General features: G+C 37.8%; 1 protein-coding gene across 3 annotated transcripts in view; it reads right to left on the reverse strand.

Moving 5' to 3' along the window:
* sncaip (synuclein, alpha interacting protein) overlaps positions 1-22061 on the reverse strand; it is a 111336-nt gene that overhangs the window by 33266 nt on the left and 56009 nt on the right. For 2 of the 3 annotated variants that reach the window (XM_069893605.1, XM_069893597.1), the window contains 4 exons: positions 11736-11808; positions 2377-3230; positions 886-1065; positions 478-591 (listed from right to left, as the gene is read on the reverse strand). In XM_069893605.1, coding sequence (XP_069749706.1) covers positions 478-591; positions 886-1065; positions 2377-3230; positions 11736-11808 — 1221 coding nt within the window. The remainder of the gene's footprint in view (positions 1-477; positions 592-885; positions 1066-2376; positions 3231-11735; positions 11809-22061) is intronic. The other variant, XM_069893615.1, reaches the window with a different exon arrangement.

Consider the following 22061-nt stretch of genomic DNA (forward strand, 5'->3'; position numbering starts at 1 on the left):
ATGCCTGGGAGCAACTTGTTTTGGGCAAAAGGTTGAAGCCATTAAAAGCTTTTTTCCAGCACTTACTACCCGATCTCCAACAGAGCAACAAAATGAAACACCTCCAGAAAGTGTTAAGCACTTGTCAAATTATAGCAACAGCAAAAAGAAATCAACCCAACATACAATGATTGGAGAATGTTCTTCCTGCTGCTCACGGTACAGAATAATACCACAAGCTGCCATCACGATTTACATGTATGGTTTTGTACATGTATTGGTAGCTTTATTAAGGTGTACCATGGATCTGGTATCATTCACTCGCGATGTTCCTAAAAGAGCAGGTGTTAATGAATCTAATTTCCTCTTTGTGTCTGTTGGAGGTTGGGAATGAATGGTAGTTCATGTGAAATTTAATGTACAGGACAACCAATAGGACTAATAATGGCATGAGATCACAAACAAACTTTAAAAAAAATTTTTACCACCCAGGCCTACCTGACCGTAGCAGGCTGCATAATGTATAAGAGCAGGGTAACCATCTGAAGGACTCAGTTCAGCAATTGCTTCTGTCTCACTCATCAGCCAACGAAGGCATTCAAGCTTTCCTTCCTAAAGGCATACAGACATAATGATTGGACCTCAAATTACATCTAAAAGCTTTGTATATGTCATTTCTCAGGAACTCAAGACATGTGGTTCTCCAAAATATCTGTATCTTTTCAAAGGTTCTTTAACATGATTATTTTAGACGTGATGATGGATTTGGAGAAGATCAAATATCTTAGTACATGAGGAAATAATAACAAAAACAAGGGACAGCTGCCAATTTGAAAAAAATTTAAAAAAACATACCAACAAGCACCAGCATTTCCAACATTTTCTCTTTTATTTCACATGACCTACCTTGACTGCAAATGAAGATGGTGTTAGCTTCTCATTATTACGCTCTGTCAAGCAGTCTTCTGCCATTAATGTGGCCAGATGCTGCAAACTTTCAAGATGTCCTTGAGAGGCTGCAATATGCAGTAGATTATTTCCATTTTCATCATGGATCTTCTCCAGATTGTCTACTGTTAAATGTGGCTAGTAGTTATATGGATAACAGAAAAAGGAGAGCAAGTTATAATAATGTGGTTATTTTTAAAACTTAGCCTTTGCAGTTAAATTTCATGTCTTTTGTGTTACCCATCACTTTTTTTTAAATCAGATTTTTGGGGTTCACAATTTGATTTTGACTGTTAAAATCAGGAACTATTTGAAAAGAACGTTGATATTAGCCTGATGGGATTTAATCTAAAATTAATTGGTATCAAGCAGTTCAAGTCAAATAGGCAGATTTAACCTTTGTAATAGTGATAATAATTTCTGAAAAATTCATGAGGCTAAATTGCTGGTTGACTGGTAAATGTAGAATCTAAAGATTTGTAAAATGAATGGAGTTGCTTTCTCCTGTGAGCATAAGCAATATTGCTGTCCACGAACATTTCTTACTGAGACTCCAACATTACATAAATACACTCATTGCATCTTGGAATTATGTTTTTACCCCCTTATCAAACTTAATATGAAAGCTGATCAACTTGGTTGTGACAAATATGAAATAATTTTACTATGCATATTAAATGAATATCACATCCAAAAATATTACTCTGCCGTTTTAAATTACTTGACTACAAATCAAAACTGCAACTTTAAAGCAGAAGGTCTATTTCTTGCACTTTCCCTTTGCCCTTTCTTTTGAAAGTTCAGCATGCATCACTTTCTCAACTTTTCTGTTAACAAACCTCCTATTAAACACTGCTTTTGCATCACTCCAGTTAGGTTTGCAAATTATGCCAGTTAATGCCACAACCTGTCAAGTCTGCTATTTCCTTAATCCATGATCTAAAACTGAATGCGCTGATTAATTATCTAGTATATAAGCATATTTTTAGGTGTTATGCTTCTACTTTGAGTGTGCAGCATTTTGTACAAAGGGAAAACCATGGCAATTATAGGAACCAGGTCGACTGTAATTAATATGATTAAAATAAATATCTTTGGTATTATTAATGATCTAAAATGCATCTTTTCTTTTAAATATTGGAAAAACTAAACACATATATGCTACTTCTTCAATTACAATTAAAGATTTAGACACTGATACTGTATGAATAATGAAACTGCTTGGTTTAATCAGCAAATAAAAATGAAAGACAAAAATAAACCTTTAATGGCTTTTCTACAGCAATTGGGCAGAAAAATCCTTGCAATATCGTAAGATTTCACAGCATAAAAAATGCAATCACCTTAGCCCCAAAACTAAAAAAATGTTTAGCAAATTTAATTAAAACATATTACAATTTTTCTCTGTAAGCTGTTCACAGTTTCTATGACATCCAATCATATACTTACCAACAGCGATATCTGTCCTTCTCTTACTATATTTAAAATGCTTTTAACATTTTTTGCTTCATCATTCTCACCAGATCCTCCTATTGTTATCCCATTATTATGAACATTTCCTTCTTCTAGGGCAGACTGCAGAGACAATGTTCTTGTGTGAGAGTTTGATATTGCACTGCCAACTTTTTGTCCACATGGATGAATGAACAAACTTGAAGTCCCACTGATCAAGTGTTTATCCTGGCTTTCAGCATTATGCACAGTGTCACAGTTATTTGGTGACTGAGAACCCTCTAAATTTCCAATTGCTTGCCCTTGTTGGTTTATGGCCATTGCTTTTGCTTTCCTCAACTCTAAACTATTTACTGGTGACAAAATGCAAAACTGTGTCAAGTTGGTTGAAGGGTTCTCAGCTTTCACTGCTGAGCAGGTCCTGTTGCCATCATCTCTCATGCCTATTTGACTCTCCAAGGCAGCCTTTTTGAAAGGACTACATTTCTGTGAAGGAAAGTGGCTTAATTTGATATAAGGCACATCCAAAATTTCATCCATATCTAAATCATAGTGTTCGAGTTCATCAAGCAAAGTGTTGGCCTGAGCATCTTTGATCCTAAAGCACTGCCCATTGACATGGCACAAGGTATTAAACAGGTTTGGATTTTCAGCATCCTCTTGTTTTTTGTAATCACCCTTGAGTTCATGCTCATCAGTCTGCTTGTCATTTTCAGGATTTTCTGGTTGATGTTTGAGAGGTGAAACACGTTTCACGGGCCTAAATTTACTGTACACATCTGTGGAGCCTTTGCATCTTATTCCACTGCCAACTGATGCTGTACCTCCAGATGGCCAATTTGAGCTAGAAACTGAATGTTAAACCAAAAATCATTAGTTCAGAAACTGTTTTTCGAACAAATCCATTTCCACACAAAACAAAAATTAATGATTCTTCCTTTGGTTGGCTCAAGGGAAACAGAGGAGGGATACACATGTCATTTTCCACATGGCATGCAGACAGCAACCAGATCGGTAGCACAGAGATCATTGCTGGGACCCCAAGTGTTCACTTTGCAGGTTACATGAAGCTGCGTGGGAGTGTGAACTATGAAGAAGTTGTAGGAGATATATTTGGATAGGTGGAGGGGCTGTACAAATGCATGGTTGATACAGTGTAATGAGGATAAGATCGTCTACTTTGGTGGTCATAAAAAGACCAATCATATTTTGAACTGCAGTAGATGAAGAAAGAGGGAAGAACAACGAAGTCTGGATGTCTTTGCACACCATTGACTGAAAGCAGGCATGCCAATGTCAAAGGTGCTGCAAATTATACATGGCCCTTCAAAGTGAGTAGACTAGGGAAAAACTCATCAGGCCAGGTAGCATCTCAATTGCTTAAGTAGGGCAAAGGAAATATTTGTAATATTGGCTGTTTCTCTCTTTCCATCAATACAAGATGATCAGTATTTCACAATGTCGTTTTCATTTCACCTTCCAATTCCTGCAATTAGCCTATCACACACTGATCAACACGCACCACCCTGATTTCACTCTATCAGAGATATCCCCCCCCCCCCCCTGTCCGATCCCTTAGTCCATCTTCTATGTATCAAAACTAACTTGTTTACTTGCTTTTCCATTTCTGTCAAAGGGTATTCAACTCAAATTTTCCAATGACGACCCATTTCAATTCCCTGCCCCATTCCCGTGCTGGCACATCTGTCCATGGTCTCATGCACTGTCGGACTGAGGCTGCCCACAGATTAGAGGAACAGCACTTCATATACCATTTGGGTGCCTTCCAACATGATGGTATTAGTAGTACCCCCTCCCCCTCTTCTATCCTTGTTTCTCCCTTCCATGAGCTCCCTTGCTCATTTTCCCTTTCCCTCTATCTCACCTCTTCCAGTTCTGCATTCACATGGCCACCTCTTTCCCAATCAATTCTCCCCTTTGGTCCCCTGTCCTCCAATCCATACCCAGTTATTACCCTTGTCTGTGGGTCTGCATTCCTCACCCTGCTCTTTCTTTCATTCTCCCCAGCCTTTTAATTTGGGCACCTGCCTGCATTTTAACTCATACTTTGAAGTGCTCAGGCCTGAAATGTCAGTTAGACATCTTTACCTCCTATGGACACTGTGAGACCTGCTGAGCTTCTCCAGCATTTCTGTGTTTTTACTACAATCACGGTATTCGCAGACTTCCAGGTTTTGCTCAACTCAAATGCAATTGTTTCTCTTTCCTTTGCACTCTCTTCACTGCCAGTACATCCATTCTTAGATACAGGACCCACAACTGCTCACAATATTCCAATGGTAATGCCTTAGCATCACATCTTTGTTTTTATATTCTAGTCCAAGGGTTCCCAACCTAGGGTACATGTACCCCCAGTGGTACATTTGCACTTTTGAGGGGGTACATTGGGTCTGAGAGAGTAACCACTACTGTACAATACATGGTGTTGTAATCTGCAGTCAGATTGCACAATGTTGTGTTTTTTTTAATCCTTAATTTTTAGGGGTACACGGGACCCTTAAAAAATGCCCAAGGGGTACAGAGGAACAAAAAGGTTGGGAACCCCTGTTCTAGTCCATTCAAAATAAATGCTAACATTGCATTTGCCTTTCTCACTACAGATTCAAGCAGCAAGTTAACCTTTAGGCAATCACAAGACCCTTTGGATCACCATTTTCTGAATTCTCTCTACATCTTTATTCTTTCTACCAAAGTTAGAGCTCAACAGTAACATATCCATCAAGGAAATGGATATTGTTCTTGTGGGTCAAGGGATCAAGGGACAAAATTTGAAGAGAGAATATGAGTTTAGATTATATTTGTACGTCTGAATGGCCTATCCCTGATCCTATTTTCTATGTTTATGTGATTGTGTGAGCTGTACATTAAAGGGCTCATCTAATGTGAAATGTATGTTGATGTGATATCTTTTATTACAAAAGAAAGCTAAAGTACCTTTCCTCTTAAAAGTTATTCTGTTGTCAAGGTTAATTGTGCAATGGATAAGTGATGAAGAACTTGCAAGGCATATGTTTTAATGAATTAATAGACCCTTTCACACTTGCAAAGTGATCCCAGGAATTAAATGCCAATCAGCCTTTAAAGTGCCTAGTATGAAAGCAAAATCAGTTCAATGCCGACGTCAGATGACACCATCTCATGCCAGGGATTGATGGCCTCGACCCCTAGTACAATCCCTGGTGTCTGCAGATGCTGATGTTGCAACTGGGCAAGTGTGAAATGGGTAATTGCATTGTGGGATGAAATGATCAAAGTTTTTGCGCGAGTTCAGTAAAGTTAAGGAAGATTAAACTGAAGGTATAAAGTTTGCCGTGGAAAAGTTGCAGCGGCGGGGTGGGGGAAGGAGGGGAGAGAAAAATAAATAATAAATAGCAATAAAAGAACATTTTTAAACAGTGTGGGGAAGTTGGTAGCGCTATAGAGCACAATTTATAAAGACCAATATGCCATGCGGCAGAGAAACCCCTCCATGAATGCCTCTTACATACAGCTGTACATACAGCCCTTTCTCTGCTGCATGGCATTCTGGGAGGACAGGCCCACCCTCACTTTTTCCCATGGTATTTATAAATTTTATGCGATAGTGCTACCAACTTTCCCATGCTATATAAATTTTGCGCTTATAGCGCTACCAACTTTCTCACCTTGTTTAAAAATTGTCCACTATTGCTATTTATTGTTAACCCTTTCCCACAGTCCCTTATAAAGGTTTATATTGGTCGGCACAACAACAACAGGGGCTGAAGGGCTCATACTGTGCTGTACATAAAGCTTAATCACATTATAATTAGGGATGATTAATTTTTTTCAAATATAAGATCATAATACATTGATCAGGATTAAGGGCAGGTATAACATCACTTGATACATCATGATGTCACTGGTAGAAGGTAGAATGGTCCTAATCCCGGGGATGGGTCCTTGCAAGTGTGAAAGCGTTCAGTGTCCCAGTTAGGAGTGGTCAGGTGTGAACAGCCAAACCCCCATTCCTATCCCAGGACACTGAATGCCAACTTAGTGGAACGCAAATGGAAAGGGGCTTATGAGAAAATTAAATGATAATCAGCTTTTGAAAAATGAGTTTTAACCAAAATACAACTGCAGCACAATAATTAATAATGCTATTTAAATAAATTAGTGGTAGAGAGAACACATTTTAGCAGTTTACATTTGACTTTAATGTATAACTGTACATCAGTATTTCAAGAAAACTTGATTCAAGTTGCAGATGAATTTCATTACATTTCATTAAGCCATCTTATTTTTATTTTATATCATGAAAAAGTAACTTGGATCTTAACAAACAGCTAAAATATCAGTTTATAGGAACAAGGCGAGTAACTTTGCACAAGGAATTCATTGAGCTTTTGAGATCTTCAGTACAAGAGATGACTTACACAGGGATGTGCTTTTAAGTCGGTTTAATTTACATGAGAAATTCCTTCAAAGTGATACTGAAGAGTAGATGCCAGATGGTTTCCAGCTGTTTTATACTGACAGGGATTATTAAAGACCTTGATGTGGACAGATCCTGTCCTAGATTTATGAATGCAATCCCTTTCAAAGGCAAATCTAGATCTTCAAAGGTTGCTAGTTTTGGAGTTTTCAAAACCATTATCCTACTTCACCCTATGTATAAAAAAGAAATCTTAAACATTTCTTCAATTGGAGAATAGCTTAAAATAAAATGTTCAGTGAAGTAAAACTAGCTTGTAATTGCTAATAATTGTTTCAGAGCAAGGTCTTATGGTATAGAAAAATGGTTAATGATGTAAAGCAGGACTGCCACAAGATGGAACATGGTTAACTGGAAGAGCTGTATATTTTTCTTTGGTCCTATATCATACGGTTCTTAAATATGTAACCAATAAGATGATCTCCCTTTCCACCTAAAGCACCACTTAGTAAGGAATTGCTCAAGGTGGTAAGTGGGTGGAAAGAAAAAGTTTGAAAACTGCTGTTTTAATCGTAACTCATTGACTCGTTATGTGCACGGTTTCACAACTCAAAAGGAAATGGGCCAATGACAATTTTTCTCAAGCAAAATATCTCAGTAGCAATTAGGTCTAGAGCAGTGATTCTCAACCTTCCCTTCCCACTCACATCCCACCTTAAGCATTCCCTTACTAATCACAGAGCACCGATGGCATAGGGAATACTTAAAGTGGTAGATGAGTGGAAAGGAAAAGGTTGAGAACCACTGCATTACACTTTTAAGCATTAGCTATTTATAAAATAGTGGGAGGCACGGTTGCCATAGCAGTTAGCGCAACACCTTTACAGCCCCAGCAATTGGGCCCGGATTTGAATGCCACGCTGTCTGTAAGGAGTTTGTTTGTTTTCCCTGTGTCTGCGTGGGTTTTCTCCGGGGCCTCCAGTTTCCTCCCACTCTTCAAAAATGTACCAGGGTGTAGATTAATGGGGTGTAAATTGGGTGGCATGGACTTGAAGGGCTGAATTGGCCTGTTGCTTTTGAAGCTTCTTAATCTTTGCTAAAATGCAGAAAACTCACAGTACATGAAAATTCTGGTCCATGATGATACTATCTTCTATTCTTTTAATGGAATGACTTTACATTTGGCTGACAGCGTGCAAAATTACTCCAGAGAAAAGAATGTTCTTTCAAAAAAAAATCAAATGGTTACATTTCCATTGAACAGAAGGTGGAGTAACTGTACAAGTTTCTTTAAATAGATGAACTAAAGTGACTACAGTATACAACTTCTTTCTAAGTTGGAGAACTGGAACCAGAGCACTACATTTTATTAAGAGGAAACAGGTGCACATTTCACAACAAGTTACTTAATACAAAAAAATGCCTTCACATGAGTTCTTAATTTTTCAAAGGATCTTTGGAAAAGGCATATTATGTGCAGGCAACTTCCAAGTGTTGGGTAAATTCCAATATTATACCTAAACTTGAAACAAATTTGCTTGAGGCTCAGTTAGTTTCAGAGCAGAATTTTCAGTACTAGAAATAGCTCTTTGTCTGGTTCCAACCCCTTTATTGTACCAAGCACTCAGCCATTACTGAATACCACCTGGAGTGAAGAAAATTATGGATGCATTTGTGATTGTGGTCATGCCAAAAAGAATCTGAAATGGATCATCCAGTCATCTTATTTGTCTGCATATATTTCAGCCTCATTTTACCACATTCAACCACCACCATCGAGTATCGAGGTCCTTAGAAATGCCTTCAGATAGCTGTTTAACATTCACCATGAGATGTGGCAAAACTACAGTACTATGATATGATCTAAGCAAGATCGGTTTGTTTTTTCTTGGCCTCCATCAGTTGTGATTGACCATGGGGAACTGCGCCACTGTTAGTCACTTGTATGTTTAGCAGCGTTGACTGTGGGTGTGGAGGCCTATCCTGCAAATATAGAGCATCATTGAATTGCTGTCCGCTGAGCTCCTCGCTTAGCTCTCCGCTCCTCAAACTGACTCAAGACACCCTTTCGCCTCGCTCTCGGTGTGATTGAAGAGTACCTCCCCATTTGTTGCGGTCATCTGCTGTATCCTCCAGGCACTCTGTGTGGATTTTTAAGGCTTTCATGTCGCGCTTGCAGAAGTTCTTGAAATGAAGCTGGGATTTACCAACATTCCTCTTCCCTATTGCTAGTTCTCCATAGAGGATAGCCTTTGGCAGTCTACCATCCTTCATGCGACGATCATAGCCCAACCAGTGTTGTCTTAAAAGTGTGAACATTGTTGGAAGTCCAGCATGGGAGAGGACCTCAGAATTTGGGACTTTGACTCTCCAAGTGATGCTGAGGATGCAGCGAAGGCTGTACAGGTGAAAACTGTTGAGTTTCCTTTCCATCTTGGAGTAGGCTGTCCAAGTCTCGCTACCATACAGGAGGGTGCTGATAACACATGCATTGTACACAGCAGTCTTGGTCTTCGTGGAGAGTTTCTGATTCTCCAAGACCTGCGAGAATTGAGTCGAGCAAGGAGAGATGCTGCTCTGCCAATACACCCATTGATTTCAGCAACAGGGGAGAGAGTGTCACTAACAGTGTGTGAACTCATGGACCACTTCTAGATCGTAGTGGTCGATAGTGTCTCCACTACATTCTGGGCAATGACATTTATTATTCAGGCTGATGGCAAGTTTGAAGTCCTTGCTGTCTTAGAGAAGTGGTCCATGAGGGTCTTTCATCGCTGCTAAGTGTGCAACATCAGAAAAGAGCACATCATGTAGTAAGACCTTTCACATCTTTGTACACTTGTAGGCACTCAGGATTGAACAGCCCCCCACCAATGCCTTCTGTCGACATTCCAATTGTGTGCTTAGTTGTAGATTGTTCAAAATGTAAGGGGTTTACATGTTCACCCTGTGTCTGCATGGGTTTCCACCGGGCACTCCGGTTTCTTGCTACCCTTCAACACATATCGGGGTTGTAGTTTAATTGAGTACAATTGGGCAGCACAGCTTGTGGATGTGGAAGGGTGTTACTGTGCTGCATGTCCAAATTTAAAATGTCACGCCACGTGACACAACATTTAATCCATGTTAGCAGTTGCTCCTTCTCCCCTCCGCCCTGAGGCAGCATTGATCCTCTGAGTCAATAGTGATGTAGCGTGAAGAAACTGTCAGACTACAAGAGTACAGATTGAAGCAGTGTAATACTTCCACTGCAGATCTACAGTACCTCATTTTTGCTCAGATTTGATTTGCTATTCTCTGCCAAGTCTGTCTTATTTAGCACAATTGTCGTGCCAAACAGCTTGATGGAAGGTCAATTTGCTGTGAAAACAGAACCTTTTTTTCCACTAGCATTGTGTAATGGCCATTTCTATCAATGCTGTCATCAGGGGTACAAGTATCCACCTAAAAACAGACTGAAAGAATGAGGTAAGCAAGGTTACCTCCCAATCTGGCAGTTATGTCCTTAGGACTCAGCCAGTTTAGTCAATAGTGATGGTGCCTTGTCACACTTGATAATGGGCTGAGGAGTACAGCTGGAGCAGGTGGCAGTGGGGGTGAAGGGAGGGGGAAAAGAGATAATGACTTGATAAAGATTGTGAGTATAATGAGCGATGTTTGGAAAAGGACACTGTGCCACCAAATTAAATGAGGTGATGTCTTTCAGGTCATGATGCAATGATAAAAAGCAACTCTGTATAGGATTGTTCAAGAGAGAGGAGAGTCTCAACTGGTCACCTGGAAAAGAAAAGTGCCACCTGATGCAAGTTGGTGAAAACATGTTGATAATTTCATTGCTTATTTAGTTTCTTTGGCGATTTAAAAATTTTATAAACTAGCAGAAAGCTGCAGCACAAGTATCCAACATGCCTGGCAAGCAAGTGTGCAAAAGGATATTCAGCATTAAATGTGAACTGTATGCTGCACTGATAATGGCATTGCTCGGGATATGCTCACACATATCTGAAACCCTTATGTTGTTGGTGCAGATATTATTTTAATGAAAAAGACACTTCTTTAATTACATAATTTATCCAATCATGGAGCTCAGTTGAGTTGTCCTGTTGGTTCCACTACTGTGAGAAAGACTGTGTCTATCCCCTTCCCAATGATCTCTTCCCACTTCACGGTTACTGCTGGTAAAGAATTAGTCCTGCATTTAAATGCTATTACAACACAAAATATCCTTAGTTCACTAAATTTACTTACATAGTAATGTTAAATGAAGGTCAAGTTTTTCCTGTCCCTGACCATGATTGACCCCTTGGCTGGAATATGTTAGCAGGTGTAAATTATCCAATTCAACATTTCATCTTGTTACTTTCTCCTGCCTTCACAACCACTCAACAGGATAGATTCGGAGTGCTAAATACAATTATTTCTTTATGTTTAATGCATTGGTTCTCAACCTTTTTCTTTCCACTCACCTACCACTTTAAGTCATCCCGATGACATTGGTGCTCTGTGATTAGTAAGGAATTGCTTAAGGTGGTGTGTGAGTGGGAAGGAAAGGTTGAGAATCACTGCTCTAGACCCAATTGTGACTGAAAGATTTTGCTTGAGAAACATTGTCATTAGCCCATTTCCTTTGGAGTTATGAGACCGTGCACATAACGAGTCAATGAGGTCCAATTAAAACAGTGGTTTTCAAGCTTTTTCTTTCCACCCACATCCCACCTTAAGCAATCCCTTACTAATCACAGAGCACCTATGGCATAAGGATTGCTTAAACTGGGATGTAAGTAAAAAGGAAAAGGTTGAGAACCACTGATTTAATGCACTGATAGGAATGTTGACAATATACTCTGCAAAATTAAAGTAAATTTCAAATCCAATTAATTACATGCACTTAATGCAAACTGACAAAGTTCAAAACATAAACCAAAAATTAAAAACCTACCTCTTCGATCTTCATTTTGCATATCAGATCTTTTATACAGCTCAGGAAGGGCTTTGGCTGCAGAATTGCCAAACTGGAGAGAAACACACATCATAGAGGAAAATTACACACATGAGAACATTATATGCGATGTGTTTTTCTACTAGTGCTGGTGGAATGAAGAATTTTAGGCATTGGGGAGATATCTCATGCTTCAATTTTGTTTGTTTAGGTTCATTTTAAAGTAGAAAACAAACTTTCTTCAGTAAGACCCATTTCACGTCAATAAAGACAGGAAAATAGTGATTAGCGCACCTCTTTACAGCGCCAGCAATTGGGACTTGGGTTCAAATCCCACGTTATCTATAAGGAGTTTGTATGTTCGTTCAAATCCCACGCTATCTATAAGGAGTTTGTATGTTCTCCCATGTCTGCATGGGTTTTCCTTTGGACTCCGATTTCCTCCCACCATTCGAAATATACTGGGCGTGTAGGTTAATGGGGTTTGAATTGGGCAGCATGGACTCATGGGCTGAGAGGGCCTGTTACATGTTATATGTCTAAATTTTAAGAAGACCAGACACTTGGAGCAGCAGCTGTGACAGATTTATCAGAACTGTCCTGCCAATTTCACCTTTCCAACAATACAAGCTACAAGCAGAAAAACAACCATCTTCATAGAACAGCTTATTAAATTAGGCACATTGCTATGTTCATTAGACATTCATATTAATTAAAAGTAAATTTTTAAAAAACTTGCTACATCAACCATAAAGCCTCATGTGCCAATATTTGGCCCAAGTCCCTCTTAGCCTGTCCTACCTAGATATCTGTCCAGATGTCTCTTAAATGCTGCAATTTGACCTGCCTCAACCATCTCCTATAGCAGCTTTTTCCCCCACACACCCACCACCTGTGTAAAAAGTTACCCCTCAGGTTCCTATTAAACATCTCCCCATATTCCTTGAACCCACTGCTCAACAACATACTCCAGATCCCTCTATTTACTGCTGAGTTAAACTTCCCAAAAATGCAGCACCTCATATTTCTCAGTATTAAATTCCATCAAGCGTTCCTGTGCCCACCTGCTCAAATGATCAAGATACTGCTGTAATTTTTGACAACAGTTTTTGCTTTCTATACATTTCTGACATCTGCAACTTGCTAATCGGGCTAATCAAGCAGTGTGAGCTGCCTCAACGACGACTGCCCAGTAGTACTAACTTACATTGTGATGAAATGCTTCGAGAGGCTGGTCATGGCCAGAATTAACACGTACCTAATCAAACCATGTGGCTCACCACCAGTAACAGGCCTCCACCATCACCTTCTGTTTTCTTCCATGAAGCTAACTTTCTATCCATTCGCCAATCTCTCTTTAGATCTGATGCAATCTAATCTTCCAAAGCAGACAAGCATAAAGAACCTTATTTGAATGCTTTACAAGCATACAACGTCTACAGCCCTACCCCCGTCAGTCTTTTTGGTCACATCTACAGAAAATTCAATAAGATTTGTGAAACATGAGCTCCAAATTAAATTCCATGCTGACTTACCAATCACAGACATCAGACACATAGCCAGAGTTTCCTGCAGCTCCCCCTTGAATAGAGGCACAACATTTACCACCCTCCAGTCTCCCAGCACCTCATCTGTACTTAATGACAACTCATAAATCTCAACCAGGATACCTGCAATTTCCTCTAGCTTGCCACAGTTGTCTTCAGTGTGATGTTTCTTTTGTTGTAATAAAGAAACTTGGGTTCTTTGATAACAACTATATTTTTATTAGCTAAAGAACTCATGGAGGCATCCATTTTGAATCTACTCCTAGCTGCAACAACTCAACTCCCTCTAGTGGTCAGGATTATCACTAGCTCTCAATCATTTCATTCCCTTTTCTTGAAATGTTTAATACAGTATTCATTTCAATTTAAAGTTCAACACAAGCATAAACACACACATCAATGGTATAAATTTTTGAAGTGTGCAGTTCTTTTTCTTTGAGAGATTCAGTCTGTCGGGTGCTTTGATAACACGTGTGGATCTTCTTAACACAGGTGCTTGTGTCGACTCTGATGGTCCACTACCGTCTGGCACTGATGGGGTTTCTTCTGTTGTTGTTCAGGCTGGATCCTCTGATGTAATGTTCCTGTAATGTCTCTAGCTTTTTCAGCATGCTCTTTATTTGATCATCCTCTGTTCTGACCATGTAGGATCTTGGATTTACTTCCTCCAGAGCAGTGGAATTTTTGACCCAACTTTTAAAATCTCTGAGTCTGTCATGTTGTGCCAGTGGCCCGAAGATTCTTGCTGACTTGTCAGTTTGCTTTTTGTCTTCATTGCAGACACTTTTATTTCTGTTTGACATCTCTGTACTTGTTTGGGTCTGCAGAGTAGGGAAGTGTAGTGCGTAGTCTATGTCCCATCAGAAGCTCAGCGGGTGACATGCCATGTTCCGAGTGATGAAGTTCTGTAACTCAGTATGGATCTGATTCACTGTCTAGTGCTTTCTTGAGCAACTGTTTAACTATGTGAACTCTTTTCTCTGCTTTACCATTTAATGGTGGATGAAGTCACATGTCAAAAATCATACTCTTCTGCAAAGTTCTGGAATTCTCTACAGCTGTACCATAGACCATTGTCACTGCAGACAATTTGTGGAATTCCATGACTTGCAAAGATCAATATCATATATTCGATCACACAAGCAGCAGACATGTTAGGAAGCAGCACAATCTCTGGATAGTTCGATTATTAATCAATAACCAGCCAGTAATTATTCCCATCCAAGTTTATTCTGGTACAGATTATCTAGATATTTAACCTTTGAGTACCAATTTCTTTTTTTTTTAAAAATCCCAACGCAAATATCCATCAAATGAGGTAAAATTGGTGACTTATAAGAACTTAACAATTTAACATTCTATTTATAAACAAATTGATCCCTTCTGTTCTGTTTAATTCCATATCTGCCCAAGTCAAAGGACTATCAAAATCAAACATTTGATTAATAAATTTTAACTGCCTTATAGTAATTTTTAAAAATTGAAGTTGTAATCCCCCTAATTCATATTTCCCTGTTAACTGGTGAATAGAAACTCTTGCCAATTTACCCTTCCATAAAAATTTCCTAACTATTGCATTCAAATCTTTAAAAAAAAACTTTTTAGGAACATTACAAGGAATAGTTAAAAAATATATTTAAGTCTAGGAATTCATTCATTCATTGAAGTCTAGTACATTCATTTTTTATACAATTCACTCTACCAACTAAAGTTATCGGCAAGTCTTTCAATTTAATTAAATCCTCTTTAATTACAGAAAATAACAGCAAATAATTTAAAGCATATAAATGATTTATATATCTCTTTCAATACCTAAATATTTAATTTGATCGGTCCATTTAAAACATGCTACTCCTTTACAAACAGAATAATTAGCTTCAAACAATGGCATAAGTTCAATTTTATTCCAATTCACTTTATACCCTGATAATTCTCAATATTGTATTAACTTCTGCTGTAAAACTTTCAATGACTCTTGTGGCTCTGTTAAATAAATCAAAAGATCATCTGCAAACAAACTAATCTTAAATTCATCCAATCCTGTTGTAATCCCTTTTATGCTAAAAGTTCAATCACCAATGCAAATAATCCTGGTGACAGAGGGCATCCCTGTCTAATAGATCTCTCTAAATTAAATGATTCAGATAAAAGCCCATTTGTCATAACTGTAGCTTTTGTTTGTTTATATATTGCCTTAATCCAACTTATAAACATTGGTCCAAACCAAAACTTTTCCAACACTTTAAATAAAAAACACGATTCCACTATATCATATCCCTTTTCAGCATCTAAGGGTAAGACCATTGGTAAATTGGATTTCTCCCATGAAATTTAGTTACATTATCAGCAGAATATCTACCCTTAATAAAACCTGCTTAATTAATATGAATCAATTTGGTAAAAATTGTGCTAACCTATTAGCCAAAATCTTAGTCAAAATCTTATAATCAACATTCAATAATGGAATTGGCCTCTAAGACCCAGGATTCAAAGGGTGCTTTTCTTTTTGAAGAAAAACTTTTATAATAGCTTGTCAAAAAGATTCTGGTAAAGATTTTGTATCTCTTGCCTGCTGTAAAATGTCAATAAACAACGGAAGTAATAATTTCTGAAATTTCTTATAAAGAAATCTGTCCTGGAGATTTACCATTCAGCATTGAATTAAGAACTAGCATAATCTCTTTAAAATCGATTGATTTCTCCAATCATTCCTTAATCCAATCATTCAAAATAGGTAAATTTAACTTAATTAAAAATCCATCTATTTTACTTTGATCTTGCTGTAATTCAAAAGTATATAATTTTTTAAAATAAAATTCCTAAAACAACTGGGGTTTATAAGAAATCTTCAAATTTTTATTTTTGCAATAAATGTTCAACTCTAAGTTTGTAACGTATTATATCTCAATTTGTTAGAATCTAATTGTACTTTTATCCTCTGTAACTCTCTTTCCAAAACATTTACATCTTTCTCTAATATATCAACCTCAACCCAAAGAAATTTGCTGAGACATTGCTTGAAATTGTTGGTCAAAATAGTCCTGACATTCAGATAAATGCCGACCCTGAGCTGCATCAAATTTTTCTTGCATTTCTTCTTGTTCACTAAGTTTAAGTTCTTCTTCTGAACTTGCCTCTTCAAATTCTTCCACCGCTCCTGCTCCCAGTTCTTCTGCTTCTACCACTGATACTTTTTTAACCCCCACCCCTGGGTCTTAGACCGATTCCCAGACTTGCTGGACCGACGAACACAAATCCCCCTGGGAGAAAAATACTCGGAATAATGCGCATGAGCGCAGAAGTGCGCGTGCGCAAAGACTCTTCAAATTCTGTGGAGGAACGTTGCTTTGTGACAGCGCCATCTTGCCCAGGACTCCTGGCTGTCCTCGCTGGGAGCAAGGAGGAATATTACCCAAGTCACTTCGATCCAGCTCGAAGGAAGGCCTTACCTTTTCCAAACTCAACGGTGGCTATAAAATCAATTTTTTCCCCATTGTTTGAGCCCTAGTTTTTTTCATAGTTGTTTCAGGTTGTTCCAATAGTTCTCTTAAAATTTATCTATTCAAAGGGGCATTTCAAAACAGATTTTTCACAAATCCCCATCAGGAAAGATGGCTACCCATGTCTCCTACACCATCACGCCACAACCCCCTCTTCCATTAATGTTGGTGGACCTACACATAACTGTGAAATTTCTTGAATCCATATTCCAGACCGAGGCACTTTTTCTCCATCTGTGCATATAGACATTCAGATGAATGCATATGCTTCTGGCCTCCAATCTTTTCCCACAGTCTGAGGTAGTACAGCACCGACTCCATCTTTTGAAGCATCCGTAAATATCTTTGTCCTTCTGAATGCATCAAAGAACATCAAAAGCACTGATTCTCTAGTTAGAATGGTCTTCAGTCGTCCCCATTCTTCCTCATGGTTAATTATCCATTTGATTTCACATTTATCCTGAAACAACTTCCGTAGGTACATTGTTTTGGAAGACAGGTTTGGGGTAAATTTACCAATGAAGTAAATCATTCCCAGCCCTCTCAATGCCTTTTTTGTCAGTGGGTCTGGGCATCTCTAAAATTGCTTCGACCTTGGTCTTGTCTGGCTCAACACCTACCTCTGACAGACCATCTCCCACATAAGTGATTTCCTTCACACTAAATTGACATTTTTCTCTGTTTAATTTTAATCCATATTTCTGGATGCATTGCAGAACTTCGACGAGCCTCTCGTTATGTTGTCTTTGTGTGGATCCCATATTCGTACACACGTACCCCATTTATTCCTTCTATGATATGCTCCCTTGTCCTGTGGAATACTTCCAGAGTTGAGGAAATTCCAAAAGGCATCCTCAGACAGGTGTATCGGCCCAACAGTGTATTAAATTTACAGTATTTTGTCCTATATTCATGCAGTTTTATTTGCCAGAAGCCCTGGGATGCATCCAATTTGGTGAAAAACTTTACACCGGTCACCTCACTTGTAACTTTATCCCTGGTTGGAATCTGATAGTGTTCCCTCTTTATATTGGCCTTCAGGTCTTTTGGATCCATGCACCTGCGTAGGTCACCACGTTTTTCGATACATACCATTGAATTCACACATATTGTGGGCTCCTCAACTTTCTTTATGGCCCCTAGTGCCATCATTCGGTTGAGTTCCTGCTTGAATTTGTTTTTTTAATGGCCCTGGAACCTGCCTTGGGGCATGAACTACTGGCTCTCCATCCTCTTTTAACTGTATCTTAAAGGTGGATGGTAGAACTCCAAACCCCTTGAAGATGTCGGAAAAATGACCCAGTATTTCCTCTACACTGTTCCATTCATTGTTGTTGTTACACCCTCTTGACAAGGCTTATATTTTCACATGCATTGTCAACAAGCAGTGATTCATGTCCATCTGGAACGACTGTGAACCCGAGGTGGTGCTCCTTATCTTTAACTTTCACCTTGAGTTTACATGCACCTTTCATGTCAATGCTCTGTCCATTGTAAGCTTTGCATGAATGTATGGCTTTATCTTCACTGCCTTGATGTTTCGCTCACAGATCAAACTGATCTTTTCCCCCCATGTTCAGCTTGAAAGGAATATTTATTCCATTTGTACGCAATGACACAGTCCACTTGTCCTGCTCTACTCTGATGACGTTTGGTTGTTCACTGTGTTGGTTTATAATCTTTCCGCACCACCAAGCCAACGAGAGCAGTTTCTTTTATAGTGTTTTAGAGTGTGCACACTTTCACTTCTGTTTTGTTTCCCTTTGGAAAAACATTGCTTTGTGCAATGATTCTGCCCTTTGAACTTATTACAGACTTTGCCAAAGGCTGGGCATTGTTTCGGAGCATGTTGAATGCCACGTCATTAACAATTGAATTCTGATTATTTATTTATTTTTTAAACTTTATTTATTCGTTCAGAAAACAAATAATGTATGACATATACAGCAATTAAACATGAACATTTTTTTAATATCTAAAAAGAAAAAAAGATCCCCCCTTCAGCCAACTCTCCTAAGGAGAGCCATAAAAGAAAGAATATTAAAAAAAAGTTAAATATACATATTAAAATCTAATCAATATAAATTGAAATGTAAATATTCTGAGTATAACAACCATTTATTAATAAAAAAATATTATCATGTTAAACATATGTAATTTTTTTCCATTATTAAACAATATCTCATCTCATTATGCCATCTATTAATATCAATCATATTTGTATCTTTCCACGTACTAGTAATACATTTTTTCACTACAGATAATGCTAAATATACAAAAGCAAGCTGAAACTTATCTAATCCCAAGCCTTTCAGAGGTTGCAAACTACCCAATAAAAATACTGTTGGATCTAAAACTATTTTAATCTTATTCAGATATTCTAAAAACGATTGAATTTTCTTCCAAAAAGATTGTATATGTATACATGACCAAACAGCATGAAAAAAAGTTCCAACCATATCACCACATCTAAAACACAAATCTGATTAATTAAAACCATATTTTTTTAAATTTTTCAGGTGTCAAATATAATTGATGTAAAAAATTGTAATTAATCATTACATAATGTGCATTTATCAATCTAGTTACACTATCATAACAAATATCTAACCAATCCTCTTCAGAAAAAGTAAAACCAGTATCTGCTTCCCATTTAATTTTAGATCTATCACAACCCTTTTTATCCAGATCATCCTGTAATATTTGATACATAGATGAATATAACCCTTCTCTGGTACCTTCATAAGAAAAGTCTCAAATTTAGTCATGTAAAATCATATCTCTATCAAACATACATTTTACGAAAGATTGAATTTGATAATAAAGAAATAAATAATTCTTATCAATACCAAAATCTTCCATCATCTGACTAAAAGATAAAAACTTAACCTCTTTAAAACAATCTCTCAAACTTTCCACACCTTTAAATCTCCAATGCAATAAACTTTGATTATGTATTGAAAAAGAAATGTTGATTATTATACAACGGAGTCAAAGCCAACTCAATCCCTTTTTAATTTCACACTTTCCTTCACATTCAAATATGTTTCTTGTAAAAAGACAATATCAATTTTCATTTTCTTAATATACGCCAAGACTCGCTTACATTTAATCGGACTATTTAATCCTCGAACATTAAAAGTAGCAAACCTCAACTTCGACATATCTACTATTATTACTAAATACCAATAATATCTTTATATGAAAACTCAAATCAACGTATATAGGCCCTCCAATTGGAAAAAAAAATCACAAATTAAAAACTAAGAAAAAAGTAAAAAAAATAAAAAACAATAAACCTCCCCCACTCAAAAAAAAACTACCAAAAGGTAGTAATCCCCTTAACAAAAATTGGGTGTGGATCATCCACCAGTGGCTGATGACTAGTAAAGAACTTAGTGCAAATCTCCCCTTCCCCAGCCAAACAACCAGTAACATCCAAGTATCATAATAACAAAAGAAAAAATAAAATAAGAAAATTCTTCTTTTCATCCAAAAGCCTCCAGTCTCAAAGATCCCATTTCGGAATGAGGTGGACTCTTTCCATTCCCATTTTTCCCATTTCTGCCATTTCTTCCGTTTCCAGAACTACCAAATTTTTCTTTAGGAGATAATGGTGAGCTACATCTTTGTCCTCATATCTGGCAATGGGTCAGAAAAAATAATTGCTTCACAATCAATTTCAAAAAACCGAAATTGATAGTCTCCGTAAAAGACCTTCAACACTGCAGGGTAACGAAAAGTAGACTTATAACCTTTATGCCACAAAACTTTTTTAACTGGATTAAGTCGAAGTCGATGTTGAATGACATCTTGACTCAGATCAGGATAAAAATAGACTACTATTCTGAATCAATAATGGGGTTTTTCATATCGCATTTTGTACTGGAAGTCGAAGTATTGCTTCTCTATCCAAATAACTCAGACATCGAATTATTACCGGTCTTGGGGGTTGACCAGCTGAGGGTATTCTTCTTAAAGCTCTATGGGTTCTTTCCAGTGCCAATCCCCCAGAGAAAAATTCTTGCCCTAATATTTGCAGAATCCAGTCTTTAAAGAAACGAAGAGGGTCTTGTCTTTCTATACCTCTGGCAAACCAACAATTTTCACATTATTCCTTCTGCTTTGATTTTCCAAATAATCTATTTTTCTTTCTAGCTCTTTCTCACGATCTCCTTATTCTATGACTGATTTTTCCACCTTCAACACTTTTTCTGTGTTAGAAGTCACTTGTTGTTTACAGTCCAAAAAAGCAGTCTGAATTTTTTAAAAATTCTTCAAAAGATGCATCCACACGTGTCTTAACCATATTTAATTCTGAACTTATACCAGCATTTATTTGAACCATCTCATTCATTAGAGATGTTGAATAACTGCATTTAATTGCATATATTGTGAATCCGTAAATCTCAGCTCTGCTCTCTCTGACATGGTGGGAGAACAAGGTAACTGCAGCTCCTGCTGCAATTCAACAAAAGGCATTTTAAAAGATTTACTGCAGGTCTGGACTCCCAGCGACGTCATCCCGACTTCTTCAGGGAGTCGCCGCTGGTCTCCCCCGCATCTTGTTTCGCGAAGAAAAACTACTTCTTCAGATTGTAATGCTGCCTGATGCATTTCCTTTTCAGCCTCCACAGGCAATCCTTGGGATTTAAGCAATGAAGAAATTGAGCCTGGGGTTGCTTCAACTCATTTAGGTCCCAAATCTTCAGCACTTCAAAAATGTATTTTCTTTTGAACTTGAGATTGTCTTTTTACCATTAGTGGCCATAATAATTCCTTAATACTTTAAACTAAAATTTAAAAAGTTTAAACTTGGAAACAAAGGGTTAAAAAACAGGTATTTAAAAGTCTGGGCAGAGAGGTCGAGATTACACGTCTAGACTCTACACCATCTTGCCACGCCCACCATGAATTCTGTTTATGTTGTTACGAGCCCAGAGGACCCCAAAATCCAGCAGCAATAGATATTCACCAAGACAATTGCTTGGTGAATTTAATTATCCTTAAACATGAAAACAGAATCACACTTTAACTTATCACTATTCACTTAACTAACCTAACTTAACCCGCTTCTAATTCTAAGTGCACATGTGTATTCAGAAAAGTGCTTTGGTTCTCATTCTTCCAAATTCACTGGTTCCAGGCAATTCTTATACTGTGCACAGAATTTAACATTTATAAAGTTCACCAGGCTTTGGTGCTTGAAAGGTAAATGATTACTGCTCAGGAAGGTTCTTGTCGGTTTTCAGAGAGATATTTGTTGTTCCAGGACATCC

The sequence above is a fragment of the Narcine bancroftii genome, chromosome 1 (assembly GCF_036971445.1).
Source record: "Narcine bancroftii isolate sNarBan1 chromosome 1, sNarBan1.hap1, whole genome shotgun sequence".
NCBI lineage: Eukaryota > Metazoa > Chordata > Chondrichthyes > Torpediniformes > Narcinidae > Narcine > Narcine bancroftii.